Genomic DNA, 21,487 nt, shown 5'->3' with positions numbered 1-21,487 from the left:
TAATTTGCAAGCAGAATTCTCCTGTGCCTCAGTGCGATTGTTGCTTGTAGGATTTACTGTTAATGTAATCATTCACTCACTGTTGTTGTTTCTCTCTTAGGAACAACACCAAACCAAAACAGGAATCTTTTGAATTTAAAGCTGCACAAGCTCCGCCGCCACAGCTCTCGACACAAGTCTTGTCACAGGTAAGGAAAGACTCTGCAGCCATCCGTTCACCTGTCACGTTATTCAGCCATCAACGCATTCATCCGTTTCATGTCTCCATCAAACACCTCAGCAATCTTCGCTCTGTCTTGTCGACTCCTCGCCCATACCAACATTTGTCTTTTCAGCCATCCATCCTGCTCTTTTAGCACACGCACACCCATTTTCCCTCTGTGTCTGCATTACATCAGTAAATCCATCCACCCAGCAGCCTCCTCAAGGACAAAAGGTGTTTCAATTATTTTCTTCACATCTGCTGGCTTTATCTCAGTCCATGCATTAAGGAAGCCTCTTTGCTTACAAAGTAACCCATCAGTCCACCATGTTCAAGCTGAATTAATCTGGCCGTGCGCTGATGGCTCTCACTGATAGCATTGATCCTTCAGCAGAGGAAATTCAGAGAGCATCAAGACGGGAGCTGCTGCAGCTGTCTGCCTGTCCTTGTCCGACACACTCTCTCTGTGCCCTCTCTTTGTCCACTCGGAGCCCAAGGCATCAATAATTCAGCATCCTTACACCTGTGCATATGCACACACGCACACTCGTGCAGTCTGGCACAACTGTTAAGTAGGTGTGACTTTCCTGAAGGTGGCATTTGTCCCCTGCTCCTGAAATAGGAGCCCACTTCAAAGGACACACTTGTGTGCACACACACAACAAAAGTGAATCACAAAAGTGACCTTAATGCAAATGTGTCTTTCTCCCTCTGTGCAAATGCGTGCGGTGTGCATCAGGATTCTGAATTCTACTCAGTGGACCTGGAGCGAGACAACAAAGGCTTTGGCTTCAGCCTACGGGGAGGAAGAGAATACAACATGGACCTGTACGTGCTGAGGCTGGCTGAAGACGGAGCGGCTGTACGCAATGGCAAGATGAGGGTATGTCCATAGTATAAAACTACACACACTGTCAAGTGTTTCCGTGTAACGGCACCTGATTTAAACACATAGAAGAATCACAGACTGTTATAGTTTCATCTCTGGGTCACCTTGGCTCTATTGAAAGAGCCTTGGTTCATCTACTAAGGGTGTCAGTTTGTGCAAATATGTAGATAAAACTATGGTCACTGAATTTCATGAAAGGTTTGTGTTTGGCCAAAAATGAAGCCATTAATTTGTGGAGTACATAAATCTGAAAATGTAGTGTAGCATTTTAGTAAAACAAAGTTTTCATTTTACTGTTAATCCTTACTAAGAATGGAAATTGATAAGATTTTATGTATCAATGGCATTATTGATTTTGCTTATCGGTCTGGTTCTTCATCTATTCCCTTACCAGTGCTTGATCAGTTTTCTTGCAGGTGTGTAGGATCACTGCAGCTGTTTTCTTGTTGTGAGATGCAGAATTTGGCACCATGACATGATGTAAAATTGTGAGTTTTTGCAGAGTGGTACTGTCGGAACTATGTGGGAACTGGTTAGAGGAAATTATGTCTGAGGCATATAGATTGAAAAATTAACATGGATGGAAGGAAAAGAATGGTAAGTTCGTTCCAGTACGAACAAAGCTGCTTCCAGCTCCTGACCGCCTACTGGAAATCATTCACTGTAACTATAAAACTGGATGCAGTACTTTGAAATACACTTGTCACAGGCACAGCCTTGAGTGTACATTTGCTTGTAGAGATGGCAAAGGTTCTAGCTGCTCTAATGCAATGGATCCAGATGTTCTGACTGAAGTTGATGAATGAACAATCACAAGAGCTCGAAAAAGTGTTATGATGACTTTGGAATCATCTCGCTCTGGGTTGTCTGATCTGGTATGAGGCGTACTTTTTGTTTAAGCCATATGTGCATTTGAACACCTCCTGAATTTGACTCTTATCTCGACTCTTATCTCTTATTCGAAGTTCTAAGCGTTATGGTAAAATAAGTGCTCTTTTCAATAATGGTAATACTTAATTAGCTTAAATATGATTACATAATTAGCTAATTATCCAAAAGGGCACCCAATTTCAGTTTCTAACAACAGTACAGATGAATTTTGATAGCATTTTAGTCCTTCTTTTGATGACAGATACACGATTTCCAGTTGTTTTACTGGTTCCTTTGATGTTCATATCGAATTAAGATAAATCAGCATATTTTGGGCCTTCCACCCCATCTATTGTTCTCTGTTTTTAATATGTTATTCCTGGGGAATATCAGAGGAGAATCCCACATAAAACATTTTTTTGGTTGCAATTAGTGGTGTGTCAAGTCTCAATATGACTGGATTAGATAGACGCATGGATGTTTCCACCAGTACATCTTGCATTAATATGTTTTGTTTCACTGTGTGAAAGCATTTTGGTCATGCTCTTTGATAACTGGTCCTTTTTTAATGTTCTTATTCTTTAAGATGGGTTAATTTTGTCTTTATTTCGGAGTATATTTTAAATTCTGTACTTAACATACTGTATGGGGTGTCAATAACTGTGACGTGGGCTGCATACGGTGCATCCGGAAAGTATTCACAGCACTTCACTTTTTCCACATTTTGTTATGTCACAGCCTTATTCCCTCAGAGTTCAACTCACAATACCACATAATGACAACCTGAAAACGTTTTTGTTGTTGTTGTTGAAAATTTTGCAAATTTATTAAAAATAAAAAACTAAGAAATCACACGCTCATAAGTTTTCTCACCCTTTACGCAATACTTTATTGATGCACCTTTGGCAGCAATTACAGCCTCAAGTCTTCTTGAATATGATGCCACAGGCTTGGTGCACTTCTGTCCATTCCTCTTTGCAGCACCTCTCAAGCTCCATCAGGTTGGATGGGGAGCGTTGGTGCACAGCCATTTTCAGGCCTCTCCAGAGATGTTCAGTCAGATTCAGGTCTGATATCTGGCTGGGTCACTCAAGGACATTCAGAGTTGTCCTGAACCCACTACTTTGACATCTTGGTTGTGTGCTTATGGTCATTGTCCTGATGAAAGATGAACCGTTGCCCCAGTCTGAGGTCAAGAGTTCCTGATGCTGAAAAACATCCTCACAGCATGATGCTGCCACCACCATGCTTCACTGTAGGGATGGTGCCTGGTTTTCTCCAAAAATTACGCCTGGCATTTATGCCAAAGAGTTCAATCTTTGTCTCATCAGACCAGAGAATTTTGTTTCTCATGGTCTGAGTCCCCTTCAGGTGTCTTTTGGCAAATTCCAGGCGGGCTGCCATGTGCCTTTTACTGAGGAGTGGCTTCCATCTGGCCACTTTACCATATAGGCCTGATTGGTGGATTGCTGTAGAGATGGTTTGTTTTCTGGAAGATTCTCTTCTCTCCAAAGAGAAATGCTGGAGCTCTGTCAGAGTGACCGTTGGGTTCTTGGTCACTTCTCTGACTAAGACCGATCGCTCAGTTTAGACAGGCAGCCAGCTCTAGGAAGAGTCCTGGTGGATCCGAACATCTTCCATTTAAGGATGATGGAAGCCACTGTGCTCATTGGGACCTTCAAAGCAGCAGAAATGTTTCTGTACCCTTTCCGATACAGTGAGGAAAATGAGTATTTGAACACCCTGGGATTTTGCAAGTTCTCCCACTTAGAAATCATGTAGGGGTCTGAAATTTTCATCTTAGGTGCATGTCCACTGTGAGAGACATAATGTTGTGTGGGCCGCTGAAGAGGAGGTACTGCTGGCCCACCACCACCAGAGGGCACCCTGCCTGGAGTGCGGGCTCCAGGCACCAGAGGGCGCTGCCGCCTCACAGGAGCAGCCGGGGTGACAGCTGACACTCATCACCTATGACAGCTGTCACCACTCATCTGATCTGCATCTGCACATAATCTAAAAAAAAAAACTCCGGAAATCACAATGTATGATTTTTTTTTAAATAATTTATTTGTATGTTACTGCTGCAAATACGTATTTGAACACCTGTGAAAATCAATGTTTATATTTGGTACAGTAGCCTTTGTTTGCAATTACAGAGGTCAAACGTTTCCTGTAGTTTTTCAATAGGTTTGCACACACTTCAGGGATTTTGGTCCACTCCTCCATACAGATCTTCTCTAGATCTTTCAGGTTTGGAGTTTCAGCTCCCTCCAAAGATTTTCTATTGAGTTCAGGTCTGGAGACTGGCCAGGCCACTCCAGGACCTTGAAATGCTTCTTACGGAGCCCCTCCTTAGTTGCCCTGGCTGTGTGTTTGGGGTCATTGTCATGCTGGAAGACCCAGCCATGACCCATCTTCAATGCTCTTACTGAGGGAAGGAGGTTGTTTGCCAGAATCTTGCAATGCATGACCCCATTCATCCTCCCTTCAATACGGTGCAGTTGTCCTGTCCCCTTTGCAGAAGAGCACCCCAGAGTATGATGTTTCCACCCCCATGCTTCATGGTTGGGATGGTTTCTTGGGGTTGTTCTCATCCTCTAAACATGGTAAGTGGAGTTGATTCCAAAAAGCTCTATTCTGGTCTCATCTGACCACATGACTTTCTCCCATGCCTCCTCTGGATCATCCAGATGGTCACTGGTGAACTTCAAACGGGCCTGGACATATGCTGGCTTGAGCAGGGGGACCTTGCTGCCCTGCAGGATTTTAAACCATGACAGCATCATGTGTTACTAATGTAATCTTTGTGACTGTGGTCCCAGCTCTCTTCAGGTCATTGGCCATGTCCTCCTGTGTAGTTCTGGGCTTTCTCAGAATCATCCTTACCCCACAAAGTGAGATCTTGCATAGAATCCCAGACCGAGGGAGATTGACAGTCATCTTGTGTTTCTTCCACTTTCTAATAAATAATCATAACAGTTGTTGTCTTCTACCAAGCTGCTTGCCTGTTGTCCTGTAGTCCATCCCAGCCTTGTGCAGGTCTATAGTTTTGTCCCTGGTGTCCTTAGACAGCTCTTTGGTCTTGGCTATGGTGGACAGGTTGGAGTGTGATTGATTGTGTGAACAGGTGTCTTTTATACAGGTAACAAGTTCAAACAGGTGCAATTAATACAGGTAAAGAGTGCAGAATGAGGGCTTCTTAAAGAAAAATTAACAGGTCTGTGTGAGCCAGAATTCGTGCTTGTTGGTAGGTGTTCAAATACTTATTTGCAGCAGTAATATACAAATAAATTATTTAAAAAAAAAAACATACATTGTGATTTCCGGATATTTTTTTTTTTTTTTAGATTATGTCTCTCACAGTAGACATGCCCCTAAGATGAAAATTTCAGACCCCTCCATGATTTCTAAGTGGGAGAACTTGCAAAACCGCAGGGTGTTCAAATACTTATTTTCCTCACTGTATTTGTGCTTTGAGACAACCCTGTCTCGGAGGTTGACAGACAGTTCCTTTGACATCATGCTTGGTTTGTGCTCTGACATGCACTGTCAACTGTGGGACCTTATATGTAGACAGGTGTATGCCTTTCCAAGTCATGTCCAATCAACTGAATGTACTCCAGTCAAACTCCAATTAAACTGCAGAAATATCTCAAGGATGATCAGTGAAAACAGGATGCATCTCAGCTAAGTTTTGAGCTTCATGGCAAAGGCCGTGAATACTTATGTACATGTGATTTCTTAGTTTTATTTTAAATAAATTTGAAAAAATCTGAAAAATAAGCTTTTTTCACATTGTCATTATGGGGTATTGTGTGTAGAAGTTTGAGGGGAAAAAGGCTGTAACATACAATGTTAACAAAGTGAAGCGTTGTAAGTGCTTTTTGGGATGCAGTGTATTTTATCACATTTTATTGTATATTTTTCCACATCTGTTTGTCATTTGTGACATAATGATGAAAACATGTTTTCATCATTGTGAACCTGTGTAAAATGTTTTGGCGCTGCATCTGTACATATGCTGCATGACTGTGGGCTCTGTCTTGACCATAGACTGAAAACCCAACTGAGCAGTGGAAGCCAATCCTTTCAGGATGTGTCAGAATGCACAGTGCTCTTTAACCGGCATGAAATTGTTGTGCAAAGCCAGACACCGTGCACAGTGGGGTTGGACTTACTCCCTTCATTCGGCATGGGAGTGTTTTAGTCTGAATGCAGGGTCACCGAATCAGAGTGGCACCTGTCCTCTTTAAACTGGAGTGCACCAGGTGCATAGCTGTGCAGTATCATAGAAGCAGATGCAAGGGACAGGATTTCTGGTGCTTTATTGCATTATCTGTAGGAGCACACAACAAACAGCGGCTGCCAAAGCTCCCTTAGGTGAAGCAATGTAGCAGTAAGGTGAAGTCTGTTTTTCCTTGACTGTTTACTCTTATTTTGCTTAAATGTTTTTTTCAATGCACTTTCATTGTGCATGTCAGGTATTTATTGTTGCTCATGTCTTTTTTTTGGGGGGGGGGGCAAAGTTTTTTCTGTTATGAATAACATTGCTTTACTTTGCAACCTCACATCACAGAAGCTGATGCCAAATACATGTTCGTGAGGTTTGATAGCTTTGACTGCATATTAACATTGTCATATTATTTATTTGTGTTACCTGTACACGTCATACGGCATCCTAATATTATGGTACCCTCATAATAACCAGCGATGATATGTGCAGGTGTGTCATTGTCTGCACTTGTGGTAAAGAAGTTAGTTGTTTGTACAGTTTCCTTTTTTGGGAGATATTAAATTCTCTTTTTTCTTTTTTTTTTTTTCTTTTTTTTAACCTTTTGTTCATTTCTTCACTGATGAATTCCTGTAAACAAATTTTCACAAATCTTTGACAGAGGTATGAACTGAGTGCTTTTATACTTATGAATAATACAGCAGTATGTCTCAAAAATGACTGCAAAATTGTACATGCTACAGTTTAATTGTTATTGTTGCATCAGTCACGACTTTTCAGATGTATATTCTAGGCTTATGCCAGTCAACTCTGTTGATTAGCAAAGGGGTTGGTAATTCTCCCTCATCGACATTACTGCCAAGCTATCAGAATAAAATTATCTATCAGTGTAATTGCTAGGGCATAATGTACCTCTCAAGTTACAGCATGCTGTGCTTCACTGAATGCCAACATGACCACCTCCAGGCTTGCCCAAATGAGAGCCTGAATGTGTGAGTGTGATGGCAATCAAAGTGTAAACACAGCAAAATGAAATGTTCATGATCTTAAATTGCTAGTGGAGCAAATTCTCACCATGTAAATGTCATCTTACCACAAGAGCTGTTTCCTTGGATTCATTGTGCAGGGTTAATTGTCCCCTGTTGCCCCGGCAGGGCGCATAGAAATGCTGTTTGTCACATCTGTCCATATGTCTGGGCCAACAGAGTGCTCACAGTAACTTTGCACAGGTTGAGTGCAGAAACATCAAATTTGCACAATATATGCTAATCTTGAGGAACTTTTTTGAGTTCAATGATGAATGACCTTGGTCTAATTATTAAGGTCATGTAGAAAAAACTGAATAACACAGTACTCTAAATAACTGCCCACAGACTGAGTGCAAAAACACCAAATTTCCACCACATATGCACTCATGATCATGATGCTGATGATGATAATAATAATGCTGTATGTAAAAAAAAAAAATGTCTTCAAAGGTGGACCTTTAATTGGGGGGGGGGGGGGGGGGGGGGGGGGGGGTTTAACCCTCACTTCACTTTCACTTTCACTTCACTCTCACATCACTTCTCTGCCTACACACCTGTATTGTCTCTGTAAATGGAAGGAAAACAGCCACAGCAACAAGCAAAATGTATTTTTTTGTGGAAAAATAGACACATTTCATAAGTGTGGAGCAATAACCCAATGCTAATACAATAACATGCTTTTGGAGGGCGGTATGCATTGTCAGAGGCCTGATGTTCATGCCCAGTTGCCCAAAATGACAGCTATTCACCCGAGTTAGACGAGGGCAAATATCTGTCATTTTGGGCGACTGGGCATGGACGCCGGGACTCAGAAAATGCATACCGCACAACAAATGCATGTTATTTGCATTATTATCACTGAGATACACAACATGTAACGCGTACATAAAAAGTTGGCTCACTTAACTTTTGTCGTGTCGGCTGGCGCGCGCTGTTCTCCAAATTCAGCAGTGCGTCCTCATCAAGCTGGCGGCTTTGGCTGCTGTTCATTGTCCTACTATCATGAGAAAATCATGCGGAATATCCATATTGGGACCAACACACACTTCTCGCCTTTTTATCTTTTCCTCTGTGGACAATTCTTGGGCTGCGCGCTATGACGTCATTTGTTTACGCACAGCAGGCGGATATAGCCAGGTAGCGTCGACGTAAATCTATGCTACCGGCCTAGCAATGCCTCGGTAAAGTGATAATAATGCCCGCTATTGCTCCACACTTATGAAATGGAGTGAGACTGATGCTGTGTCCGATAAACAAGATGTACTAAAGGTACTGTACTTAGGAGAGAAAATTTACCAGTTGAACTAATAAATGTGTTTCAGTAGAATATTTGGTTCCCAGGTTTGTTTAAACATCAACGCCTATCCAGGCATTATCTAGGCTGGTGTGTGACTGAGTGGGGCAACATCCGAAATGCGCACCTGGCATAAGCTGAGGCTTTGGGGCTATGCACCCCTGGAAAGACTGAAAATATTGGAGAAAATTTTGGGCCCTCTGGTGCAGTCTTGGCATGAAGAAGCAGTTTGGAGAAGTTGTTAAAATAAGGGCTTTTTGCTTGGGAACTTCTAAAAAAGTAATCAGACGGTCAACTCAAGCTAGGGTCTCAGACTCAGACATGCCTCAGGTGAGACTGAAGGAGATGTTCAGCAGCTTCCTGAAACAGGAAGTCCTCTGCTGCTTTCTGAGCACACAGCTAAGCCTGACAACATGGTCCAAGTTGCCAATGCTCATTTGGTTCTGGAGCCCAACCTTGATCTTGTTGATGCAGCTGAACACACTGTGTCAGTAGCTGAAACAAATTTTAGTTGATATTCTAATCCAATTACATTTGTTCCACAAATTTGATTGGTTAATTGTGTGAGATTTCAGACCATGAAATATCGCGGTGGCGGTGGCCAAATATTCAACCGTTTCACATTTGATGTATTACTCTGCGCACTGACCGCGTTGCTACGCAGGTGTCAATAATGGCGCTATCAGCTGAGTGCAAGAGAAACTGGCAGAGCGACGACGATGCAGAAATAAGTGGATTTAATGGATTTAACTGGATTGATTGATGGATTTACTGTAGATTTAACTCAGTGCAGCTGATGAGATGGAGAAATCTGTGGGTCTGTTCACAGAATTTCCAGTTTGGTATGAAGACGCTGTTGCTACAGTATGCATTGACGAGCCAACCACACCCTTTGACAACGATTCACCGACTGAATTACTTACAGAAAAATAAACCGTGTAAACAATGGAATTGGATTAGAATGGGAATAACCCTGTTGTGTCTGATGATTTGCGAACGTTAATGCTGGATTACAGTCACAAATATCCGTTTTACCAGCGACTGTAATATCTAGCATTAACGTCTGCAAATCATCAGACACAACAGGGTTATTGCCTAAATAATGTAGGGCTCCATGTGATTTTTGGGTCAATAGTTGAGGTCAGCTATAACTTGAGCCTGCCCCACTGAATCAGCGGCAGAGACCCCCCACTACAAAATGTATGTAAAGGAAACACTGCATCTGTCTGCTGCAACCAGATGAAACATGGGCATTCCCTTGGCCTTCTCCAGCTACTGGGGTCCTCAGCACTGATACACCTGTGTGTATCACGTGTCCAAAATGTCATAGCTGATGCTCATAATGCAAATGATGTTTGTATTTTGAGTCTCCCTGAGTAACCGCTCATTTGGCACAGTGAGTCCATCTCTCACTGCAGTGAGGGAGGTATTTACTCACAGCTTCACTCAGTGATTGGTGACTGGCTCAGAAGTGACACCTGTGGTCTAGTGACCCCTTGGCCTGCTTACAGAGGAATTGAAACACTGCATTCTTCCAAATATGCACCTTGTACCACCACAGCTATCACAGTTAATGGCACAGTCCTGACAGATGACCCGGCTGTATTGTTCTGTTCTGCTAGCTACTCCGAGCAGTTGTGTAAGGCTGATCACGCTGCCAACATGCTGGGCATCTCTGGCATTGGGGTTGGTGTGGCTGCTCCTCCAGTCAGCTACGAACCACAAAAACTTAGTCAGATTCAAGATTCAATTTATTGTTATACCCTTGGGTAAAACTGGTTTACATTGAGTGTGTCATCTCATTTGGTAAACACACAAAGAAACACAGAACAAGACAAAGTGACAACAGTGCTAAAAAGCTAAAAGAACAACAAGGATGGCCCCAAGACAAAATAAAAGCAAGATGAGTTAAAACATCAATAGATAAAAAGTCTAAAAACATGTCATATCAAGCCAAAGGATAAAAACTAACTAAATAAATAAAAATGTGGTGTTTATAAAAACAAGGTAAAAGAAACTACACAAAAAATAAATACATAAGTTATATTTAAGTTTCTGTTACTTGTTAACAGCACTGATGGCTGCTGGTACAAAACTGTTTTTGTAGCGTTTGGTTTTACAAGCCTGGTACCCTAAACCTCTGACCTGAAGGGAGCAGCCGAAACTCACCATGAAGAGGGTGGGAGTCGTCTCTCAGAATCGAACACGCTATCCTCTGTACCCGTTTAGTATACAGGGATTCTGGCTGAAGCTGAGACTCTCCAATCAGCTTGCTCGACCATTTCACAATTTGGTTTAAACACTTTTTGTTTTTGAGGAACACACTTCTAAACCATGAAACAAGACAGAAGGATAAAGGTCAGGATAGGATAAAGGTGATCAAACAGCTGATGCTGAGTAAAGCAGCATGCACCTGTGGTATCGGGACTGAAATTCTTCAGTGGCCAGGGATTCTGCATTCCTGGTGTTCCAAGCAATCATTCTTTCCATTTAGGAGACAGATACCATCTCTGCAGACTGGAAGAAAGGAGTTGTCCTTCTCTGGAAAGGAAAGGGTGATTGCCTGTATTGCAATATCTACAGGGTTATTACACTGCTGTCTGTATAACACCCCTGTGGATACAGCAAAGTGCTTCACCAGCACATACACCCAGGCCTAACCTTGTCATGGCAACCAAAATAAACCTGTCTTGTCAAAAAAGATGGCAATCACATGATCTAGCGATGCCAGCTGCACAGGGTCTTTATGTATGTTTGGCTATATGTGCATTTTTTATACATATGTATTTACTTTCTCCTGGTGTGAAGTCTTTGAATGCATCTGGTGGGGCTCCATGTGTCGCACAATTATCCCTGCACAGGCGTTTGTTTTTGTGCTCCTTATTAGCAGAGATATTAATAGCGGGCGCTGTATGGGGGAGTGCAAGACTCTTTCTACCACAGAGGAATTCCCTTGGCGCAGACAGCACTGACAGATGACGTGAGGCATGGATGCAAAGAATTAAGGAGAAAAATTTCTTCTGGCTTTCTTCCCTTGGTCTTTTTTTTTTTTTTTTTTTTTGGTCTCTGCATCACAGTTGGTGTTTAGCGCTGTATTTTGCCCCTTCTGGAAAGCATTGATGTAGAAACAAACCAGAAAATGTTGTGTGAGGTTTACTCTTTGGAGACATCAGTATGTTTCTCCTTCTCAATCCATCCTCCTCTTCCTCTGTCATTGTGTCCCTTTGAACTTACATCCCTCTCATCTTCCTTCCTTTGTGCTTTTTTCACTGCTGTCACTTGCTTTCTATATGCCTGCTTTCTCTGCTGTTGCTTATTTACTACATCTTTCCTTCCCTCTGCTCCGTCCTTCTGTCTACACCTGTCACATCTGCCTTCTCTGCATCAGCCTCTGTCATCTCATCACTTAAACGCCCTATCCCTCATTCACCTCATCGTTCTTGTTCCTCTGCACAGGTTGGCGATGAAATCTTGGAGATCAACGGCGAAAGCACCAAGGACATGAAGCACGCGCGAGCCATTGAACTCATTAAGAGCGGAGGCCGACGAGTCCACCTGGTGCTCAAGAGGGGTGACGGCTCTGTGCCTGAATATGGTGGGTCAATCTATGAAAACATTCCCTTCTCCCCCATCTTCACGCCCTGAGCACATTGGACGGTGGTGGGTCGTGGGAAAAAGAACTAATTCAGCAGGACTCTTCACCCATCCCTGGGACAATCTCACCAGGGAGGAGGGGAGTTAGTCTTGGTGTCTTTCTGGTGGAGGAGGATCCTTGGCTTTGGGCTTTGGGGAGCAGGGGTAGAGCTTGGTCTTGTGGGTACTGCTGCCCCTCCTGCTGTCAACTGCTCGTTTCCATGTCATCCAGCTGTCACTTTTCACCTTCTTCCATTGAGCAAAGCACACTGCTGGGACTTTTGCAGAAAGGTGGTGGGGTCTTCTGCGCTACATGAAATAGAAACTGTCAACAGTCAACAAAATCAGCATGGTTAGAAGGAATGCTGATGCTTTCACACCCTCATTAAGACTAGTAACTAGTTTGTGGTTATGTAGAAGAAAAGAAAAAACTTGATCTATTGCATCCTGTGATAAAGTGGGAAACTCACTTTGCAAAAGAAAGCATCCTGCAGCTCTGTTTAGGACGTGACACAAACATATTTATGATATTTATCGAAGGTGAATGTAAGCTACTGAACTCTGAGCTTTTAAGTGAGAACTGTACTGAAGCATTTTCATGCTTTTTGCCATTTTAATCTCACTATACTGTGCGTGACCTGACTCACTAATCTGTGGATTTATTTGCACCTACTGTTAATGTCATTGAAAAGCTGTGACTTTAGGAACTCTCACCATCCTGTCAAAACAGAAATCACTTCAGATACTCAAATGTTTTGTACAGTGTTGAAATGAAGAGAGACATTTTTACAAGTATTTTTGTTTCTTGTACAGAACCATGAATTCAAGCCACATATTAATGGATAAAAGTCTATTGCTGCATGACCTTGTCTAAAGTGCAAAAATGACCCCCCCCCCCCCCCCATCATCTATTTTCCATAATATTTATGGAATTGTTTTTTTTTTGTATTGGCTTTGATAGTCACATCATCATCAATGTATTTTTTTTATTATTTTAATTGAAGATACATTTGCTTGTCGTTAAAACTTCATTACTGTAATTTTTATTTGCGCTAAGAATGTGCTCTTAACCTGCACCAATATGACATCATGTGAACTTGTATATTTTTGATCATTTTTTGTACTTATTAGTTGGCACAGCCTTTAACAGTCTTGGTGGTATTTTTATTTTTTATTTTTATTTTATTTTTGTGTCAGCAATGTAAAACTCCTTCATATGCTGTTGTTGTGCGTCTGTGTCACTTCTTAAATCTTGCATTTCTGCTGCTTCTGTATGTGTAGGTGTGTGTCTGCGTTGGACTGATTGTGTGTGTGTGTGTGTGTGTGTGTGTGTGTGTGTGTGTGTGTGTGTGTGTGTGTGTGTGTGTGTGTGTGTGTGTGTGTGTGTGTGTGTGTGTGTGTGTGTGTGTGTGTGTGTGTGTGCGCGCGTGCGCGCGCGCTCGGTTCCAGGACTTTCTGTGTAGCTGATGTTTTCCACTAAAGGGTTTGGGCAATTTCCTGGACTGTCTCCTTGCTCTGAATGACTCAGTGATCAAATAAACACGTTGTTTTGTTTTTTGTTTTGTTTTTCTTTGAAAACTCAACACAAACAATAATTCTCCTTTTCTTTCTTCAGTTGATCTAAAGCCTGCACTCTTCTCTTTTTCTTTTTTGTGTATCTTCCCTTCTCCCTGTTTTGCGCCGGGTTCATGTCTTTCTTCAGGGATAGTCGCTCCCCATCTCACTGCATGTATGAGAAATGACAAGCTGGGGGAGGCACCCGTCCTCCAAAATCAGACCACGGTTTGTAACTGTCCGGCCCTCCCCTCACGCCTCCTGTCGTCTGTCTCTTCCCTTTTTCTCTCTTCATCCTTTCTTTGTGTGGTGTTGCATCGAGTCACTCATGCCTGTGCTCCACTCCATGCATACAAACCATTCACTGAGGCTGCATTTCAGATGTCGCCGCTGCCGTCACATTGACCAATTCCACCTGTTGCATTGCACCTTTGAGCAAAGCGAGTGGTGAAGTACAGTGTTAATTTCTTTGGTTTGGCTGCACACATCTTACTTAAGGTGGTCACTCAGTGTGCATTCTCTTTATGTGTGATTTTAAAGTTTGTCATCAAAGTGCAGAACTTCACTGACAGTGTTGATTGGGCAGAAATGTAAACTTTAATTCATATATATATATATATATATATATATATATATATATATATATAAAATGGCATCTGAATGAGATCCCTTTGGATTTTTACATTTTTAGGTTATAATGTGCAACTAACGTTTAGATCGTCTGTTTCAGTAAACAGTTGCCTGCGACATGAGCCACACTTCAAATCTCAACTACACTCAACAAAAATATAAACGCAACACTTTTGGTTTTGCTCCCATTTTGTATGAGATGAACTCAAAGATCTAAAACTTTTTCCACATACAAAATATCACCATTTCCCTCAAATATTGTTCACAAACCAGTCTAAATCTGTGATAGTGAGCACTTCTCCTTTGCTGAGATAATCCATCCCACCTCACAGGTGTGCCATATCAAGATGCTGATTAGACACCATGATTAGTGCACAGGTGTGCCTTAGACTGCCCACAATAAAAGGCCACTCTGAAAGGTGCAGTTTTATCACACAGCACAATGCCACAGATGTCGCAAGATTTGAGGGAGCGTGCAATTGGCATGCTGACAGCAGGAATGTCAACCAGAGCTGTTGCTCGTGTATTGAATGTTTATTTCTCTACCATAAGCCATCTCCAAAGGCGTTTCAGAGAATTTGGCAGTACATCCAACCAGCCTCACAACCGCAGACCACGTGTAACCACACCAGCCCAGGACCTCCACATCCAGCATGTTCACCTCCAAGATCGTCTGAGACCAGCCACTCGGACAGCTGCTGAAACAATCGGTTTGCATAACCAAAGAATTTCTGCACAAACTGTCAGAAACCGTCTCAGGGAAGCACATCTGCATGCTCATCGTCCTCATCAGGGTCTCGACCTGACTCCAGTTCGTCGTCGTAACCGACTTGAGTGGGCAAATGCTCACATTCGCTGGCGTTTGGCACGTTGGAGAGGTGTTCTCTTCACGAATGAATCCCGGTTCACACTGTTCAGGGCAGATGGCAGACAGCGTGTGTGGCGTCGTGTGGGTGAGCGGTTTTCTGATGTCAATGTTGTGGATCAAGTGGCCCATGGTGGTGGTGGGGTTATGGTATGGGCAGGCGTCTGTTATGGACGAAGAACACAGGTGCATTTTATTGATGGCATTTTGAATGCACAGAGATACCGTGACGAGATCCTGAGGCCCATTGTTGTGCCATACATCCAAGAACATCACCTCATGTTGCAGCAGGATAATGCACGGCCCCATGTTGCAAGGATCTGTACACAATTCTTGGAAACTGAAAATGTCCCAGTTCTTGCATGGCCGGAATACTCACCAGACATGTCACCCATTGAGCATGTTTGGGATGCTCTGGACCAGTGTATACGACAGCGTGTACCAGTTCCTGCCAATATCCAGCAACTTCGCGCAGCCATTGAAGAGGAGTGGACCAACATTCCACAGGCCACAATTGACAACCTGATCAACTCTATGCGAAGGAGATGTGTTGCACTGCATGAGGCAAATGGTGGTCACACCAGATACTGACTGGTATCCCCCCCAATAAAACAAAACTGCACCTTTCAGAGTGGCCTTTTATTGTGGACAGTCTAAGGCACACCTGTGCACTAATCATGGTGTCTAATCAGCATCTTGATATGGCACACCTGTGAGGTGGGATGGATTATCTCAGCAAAGAAGTGCTCACTATCACAGATTTAGACTGGTTTGTGAACAATATTTGAGGGAAATGGTGATATTGTGTATGTGGAAAGAGTTTTAGATCTTTGAGTTCATCTCATACAAAATGGGAGCAAAACCAAAAGTGTTGCGTTTATATTTTTGTTGAGTGTAGTTACCTCTGGTTTCTGCTTAAAGCTGTACAGCCTTTCAAATTTCATAAAACTGGTAAAATTTAGTTTCTACCAAAATCCAAGCATTATAATGTAGACTTAGTTTGTAACATGTTGCAAAATTACAGCTCATTTTAATGAAGAGAACATATTTAACTGGGGGAAATTACATAGTGAATATTATTTTCTTTCATCGCCGTCATGCAGCCTAACTACAGGAGGAAGCGCATGTGCGCAGGCGTGAGGTTTTGAGATTACCTGTGACCCATTTTACGTTAACATCCATAAGATTTTTTTAAATCACTTCCAAATCTCCCAAATGTTGGTCATAGCATCCGATCCCTTGAATTTCTCCCCCTCAAGGGTTGAAATTCTAAGTTGTTTCCAGACATGACTTTTGATCATATTGGTAATATCACATTATGAATCCCTTATCTAAATGTTAAGGAACAAAATTCTAGTGATGCCAATGAAAATTCTTTTTATGACTTAAATCTTAAAAAAAAAAATCCACTGGCACTCTACCTTTAATGTCCCATTCTAATCTAGAAACATGTACAAAACAACTAAACAGTGAGTGATATTAGGAGTGTAATAATTTCGACAGCACTTTCAGCATAGTTCATACAAAACTTAACTGTAACTTCAGTATAACATGCATATGAAACATAATGGTGTTAAATACAGTCAAAGAATTAATAAAGCATGTGCATAAGAACAAAATCAATTAAATTATAAACATGATTGTAAAACTTCAATATAAAGAGCATCAGATAAATTGTTGTCATGACCTGAAAATAGAAATTGTTAATCCTGGTACATTCAAAACATTTAGTGGAATTTGTAAGCTCTCTAGGCAGGCTGTGCCATAGAAATGGAGCTTGACAGGAGGAAGTCCCGCAGCTTGCTTTTCTTTTTGTAAGTCAACTTATTTTATTTGCATATAAAATGCAAAACAAAAATACAAAAAAATGTTGCACAAAAATTTAATTAAACCGTAGAACAAGATAGCATTTGTATTTTTAAGTAATATGTCCTAGATTCCACCATAAATATAACCAACCAATATAACCAATCAGCATTAATAAAACAAAAACTAAGCAACCCTTTAACAACCACAGCAGTTATTTTACCTCCTCACAGCATACCTACAGTACCATGTGCAAAAAAGTGGTCCCATGACCACTTGAAATTCTAATTTTCATTGTTGATCCTGGCTAATGCATCTTCATAAGGCACTATCTCTGACATAAATTTCAGACATTGTTTAAAGACCTTTCCATTATCTAAGAATCAGTTGGACAGTCATTGTAACCTCAACCTTAATTACACCAAAGTCATACTTTAATGTCTTTGGGAACTCTGATCTCCCAATAGGCACAACCTTGGAGACTTAGGTATTATCATACCTTACCCTTTCCCCAAATGTTTTATCACTTTTTCCCAAAATGGGCTTACCGGTTTGCATTCCCAGAAAGCATGTACAAAGGTTCCTGTCTCTATATGACATTTCCAACATGTTATTGGCCAGAATACCCATTCTATGAAGGAGTAAAGTAAAACCTATGTATCAAATTTGAATCGAGTAAACTTTCCTTTGGCCTCCTGTATGTACTTTCCCATATTTTTAACCAGTCTCCCTCTTTAAATTCACATTGTAAGTCTTTTTGACAAATAGGCTTCAGATGATTGCACACGTCTTTTGATAGTCTAATAAAAGAAATGTTGAACCCAGAAGCCCTGTGCACCTCAGGGTAATCCCTGATTGAATTTACCATTAGTGATGCAATCTCTGATTTGTAACTATTTCCAAAAGTTTCCGTAGTTTGCTTTTCATCTTTGGGCATCATGCAAGACTGCATATTGAGAGCATGTGATGGTACAAAAGTCATTCTCTTTCTCAGATGTTGACAACAAATCCTTGAAATTTGCTCTCTCATGTTAATTAATAATACTAATGTCTGTGTCATGTTGGTCCCGCAGCCACATCTCAGGCTTAACTGTATTTAACAGAAGTAATCTAGCTCTAGCTCTTACTCTTTTTTCATGCCACTGGCAAACAAAGCCTCAAAGTTTAAAATATTTCAAATATTTTGTGACTTGACAGGCATTTACATCTGTATATCTACAGCATAACAATGGAAAATAATCCCAAATATCTGTAAAAATCTGAACCACAAATATAGTATGAAATGAAAACGACAATGGCCCTTAAAACAAACCTTGACCTACCCCATACTGCCCTCAAAGAGCGACACTGGAGTTGATTTGATACACATTGTCAAAACCATGAGAAAACCCAGCCAGAGATAACTGAAATAGTTTTAATCTCTGCAGCGAGCAGAGTACCACTGACCACCATTTCTGTGAAAAGCGCCCTGTCTTGACGTCAAAGATTTATTATTATTGTTGTTATTGTAAAAACTGAGCAGGTGTTGAATTTCCCAAAGAACCTGGGTCCAGACCAAGTTTCTTGAAGAGAACTGTGCTGTCAGTCACCGAAAAGCTCACACCTAACTCAGGACCCATGTTAATTAGTGTACAGGTGTCTCAGTAAAATTCCATCAAATTTTCACACTGTGTTGTTGTAATATCCTGAGCTGTGTATTTTTTAATCGTGTCTTGAACATTGTATTTGCTCTGAGCATTTACAAAGTGTCCAAGGCAGCATGAAAGAGCATGGCTAATCAGTTCAGTCCAGCAGCATCATCAACATGCAGCCTTCACCAGCTTCCAGTCCAGCCGTCCGACCAGCCAAGCCCCACTCTGCTTCAGTGAGGTGAACCCAGGTAGACCTGGGAACAGGTTTGTTGTTGGTAATACCTTGCTGCTTCATTATACATTACTGCTTTTTATCATGTTTAAGCTACGCTTTTTGTCATTGGCTGTTGCTGTGCCACCTAACAATTAGCCATCTATGCTGGCATTTTACATCAGAATGGCTTCCATCTGGCACGTTTTCAGCCTTGTGGCTTTATTAAGCATGGTTACTGTGAAACCATATAGATGCCCTTTAATCTAGATTGTGTGTTTGATCCTACTGCCCTTGTCTGTATGTCACACTATGTTGCAGACGGCAGCCGCAACGACATCATCACAGCCAACCCAGCCTCAGGGTTACAAAACGCTGCGGAAGTGAGCACCATGCCCGTAACCAATGCGCCATCGGAATCAAGCTTCCCACCAGAACCCCAACCATCCCGGAGCAAGAAGGAGCCAAACCGCCACTCTACCGGCACCGGCAAACACCACCATTCCAAACACCGCCACCGCTCTCCCCAAAAATCCAGCACAGGAAAACACAAGGGGAGAAAAACAAAAATGGCAAAGCTGTTCAAGAGAAAGGATGATAAGGGAAATGAGGGCCACCACCATTCCAGCAGCGGCCACCGTTACCGCCACCAATCACCTTATAAGGGTTATGGTCGCTCACACAGTGCAGACTATAACCTGGATAGCCGTCACAGGGGACATCGCCATGGCCGTTCCCCTGACAGACATCATGGTCACCACTCCTCTCCTCACCGCCGCCACCGCTCACCTTATCGTTCTCCCTACCGCTCACCTCACCGCCACAGGTCACCCCACCGCTCTCATCACCATTCTCCCTACCGGCGACGTGGTCACTCCTCAGATCCGTATCAACGATATGCCTCCCCAGAGAGACAGAATGACCATAATAATGAGAAGCCCAATGGAGGAGAGGGCGTACTGACGGAGCCACCCAAGTCTCCTGAACCTAGCCTCCCTCCTGAGAACATTTTCCTCCCTGAGCCCCCAGCCCTGGATCGACTGAACAGGGAGGTCACACTTCCACAGCCTAGTAGGGACGCGCGCTATGGGGAGGACAGCCTGCTAATGAAAGTTTCCTCTATGGAGAGAGCTTACAAAGGGGACAGCCTGCTGAGAGATGTGGCGTCCTATGGCCAGAGAGACACCACATTACCACGGGTACGAACCACTGATTCAGACTCGGCCTACAAGAAGTACAGCTCACTGCTGAGGGGCCGCTCACCTGAGAGAACAGCCAGACAGGACCGCTATCCCAGCCGGGGTAGTTCTCCTGAGCTGCATTATCGAGGCCGCAGTCTGGGACGAGATGTTTCCCCAGTCAGAAGGTATGAGTCAGAAGATGAAGAAGATGATGATTATTTTGTCGCGGATAAGGTGAGAGAGTACTACAGCACGCTCAAGTCCAACACCAATCGTCCCAACAAGCCCACGATCCCTGAGCCCAAGAGGAATTACAAGGAAAACCCCAAAGTCTTGAGCATCTGATTTGGCGGCGATCAGCCAATAACGACCAGCCACCTCCAAAACACCTCAAATTTTCATGTGGTTCTTCACATGCAAAAATACACAGATGATTTCACACAAATATCAGAAGCCACACACAGACACACACACACAGACACAGACACACGCCGGAAAACAGTCTGATTGTGTAACCGTGCTGAGTTACTAACAGCGATTCCAAAACTTTTGAAGCCTTTTGCTTTTTGTTTTTTTCTTTTTAAATCGTATTTTTTAATTTTCCTTTTTGTTTTTTGTTGAACATTCTACATTTACAGTAACTCTTTTACAGAAAATGTAAAACCATAAAAAACAATTATGTGCCTAACAGTTCCATTAATGAGCAATGTTTGTTTATGACTCAATATTTGACGGGCCTTTTGTTTCGCACTGTCAGACGATGAAATGTATTCTCCACGAGGAGCCAATGGAAGGACCGTGCACCTGGTATACCAGAAGTCACAATAATGCTGTGCATGTCGTTAAAGGTTTCAATGTCTTTTCTCTGTCTCTCCCCCACACTTTTTTCCTTCTCTCTCTCTCTCCCTCTCTCATGCTCTCTCCCCCCCCCTTCCAGTGCCACTGTTTTTTAGACATTTGACCAGACTATAGCACAAGCCTGCATTTGTTTGTATATTTTTGACTGTTTGCAGTATGTGTACATTCAGAGGTGATCATTTTAAATGATTGAAGGGAAAATTAAAAGTTAAACTATGATGATGATGATGATGATGTTAAAATAAAATAATATATTCAACAAATGAACAAGGGTGCAGTTTGGTTTGTTCCATAAATGTTTTTGGCAGGGGCTGGGGTCAAACATACGAGGTCTGTTAGAAAAGTATCGGACCTTTTTATTTTTTTCAAAAACCTGATGGATTTGAATCATGTCCTTGCATGAGCCAACCTTGAACCTTCGTGCGCATGCGTGAATTTTTTCACGCCTGTCGATTGCGTCATTTGCTTGTAAGCAGCCTTTGTGTGAGGATGGGTGTCGTCTCTCGTCGTTTTTTTCTTTGCAAGGAAAATGGCGGAACAACTGGAGCAGCACCGCATCAAATTTTGCCAGAAACTGGGCGACAGCCAGGTGGAAACCATTCGG

At 42.3% G+C, this 21,487-nt stretch overlaps 2 protein-coding genes across 2 annotated transcripts in view; both read left to right on the top strand.

Annotated features, from left to right (window-relative positions):
- LOC117507809 (membrane-associated guanylate kinase, WW and PDZ domain-containing protein 1-like) overlaps window positions 1–13,705 on the top strand; it is a 467,280-nt gene extending 453,575 nt beyond the window's left edge. Inside the window, exons 21-23 of the mRNA XM_034167605.1 lie at window positions 101–188; window positions 942–1,085; window positions 11,971–13,705. Of these exons, the coding sequence (XP_034023496.1) occupies window positions 101–188; window positions 942–1,085; window positions 11,971–12,159 (421 nt within the window). The 3' untranslated portion in view covers window positions 12,160–13,705. The remainder of the gene's footprint in view (window positions 1–100; window positions 189–941; window positions 1,086–11,970) is intronic.
- A 144-nt stretch (window positions 13,706–13,849) lies between these two features.
- On the top strand, window positions 13,850–21,150 carry LOC117507320 (uncharacterized protein C2orf16-like). Its single transcript, XM_034167164.1, has 2 exons — window positions 13,850–13,929; window positions 19,166–21,150. Exon 2 carries the CDS (start codon window positions 19,237–19,239, stop codon window positions 20,368–20,370), a length of 1,134 nt encoding a protein of 377 aa, XP_034023055.1. The 5' UTR covers window positions 13,850–13,929; window positions 19,166–19,236; the 3' UTR covers window positions 20,371–21,150.
- Window positions 21,151–21,487: the final 337 nt, after the last annotated feature.

This window comes from Thalassophryne amazonica, chromosome 3 (assembly GCF_902500255.1).
Source record: "Thalassophryne amazonica chromosome 3, fThaAma1.1, whole genome shotgun sequence".
Taxonomy (NCBI): Eukaryota; Metazoa; Chordata; class Actinopteri; order Batrachoidiformes; family Batrachoididae; genus Thalassophryne; species Thalassophryne amazonica.
This window is presented reverse-complemented; position numbering and strand designations above follow the sequence as displayed.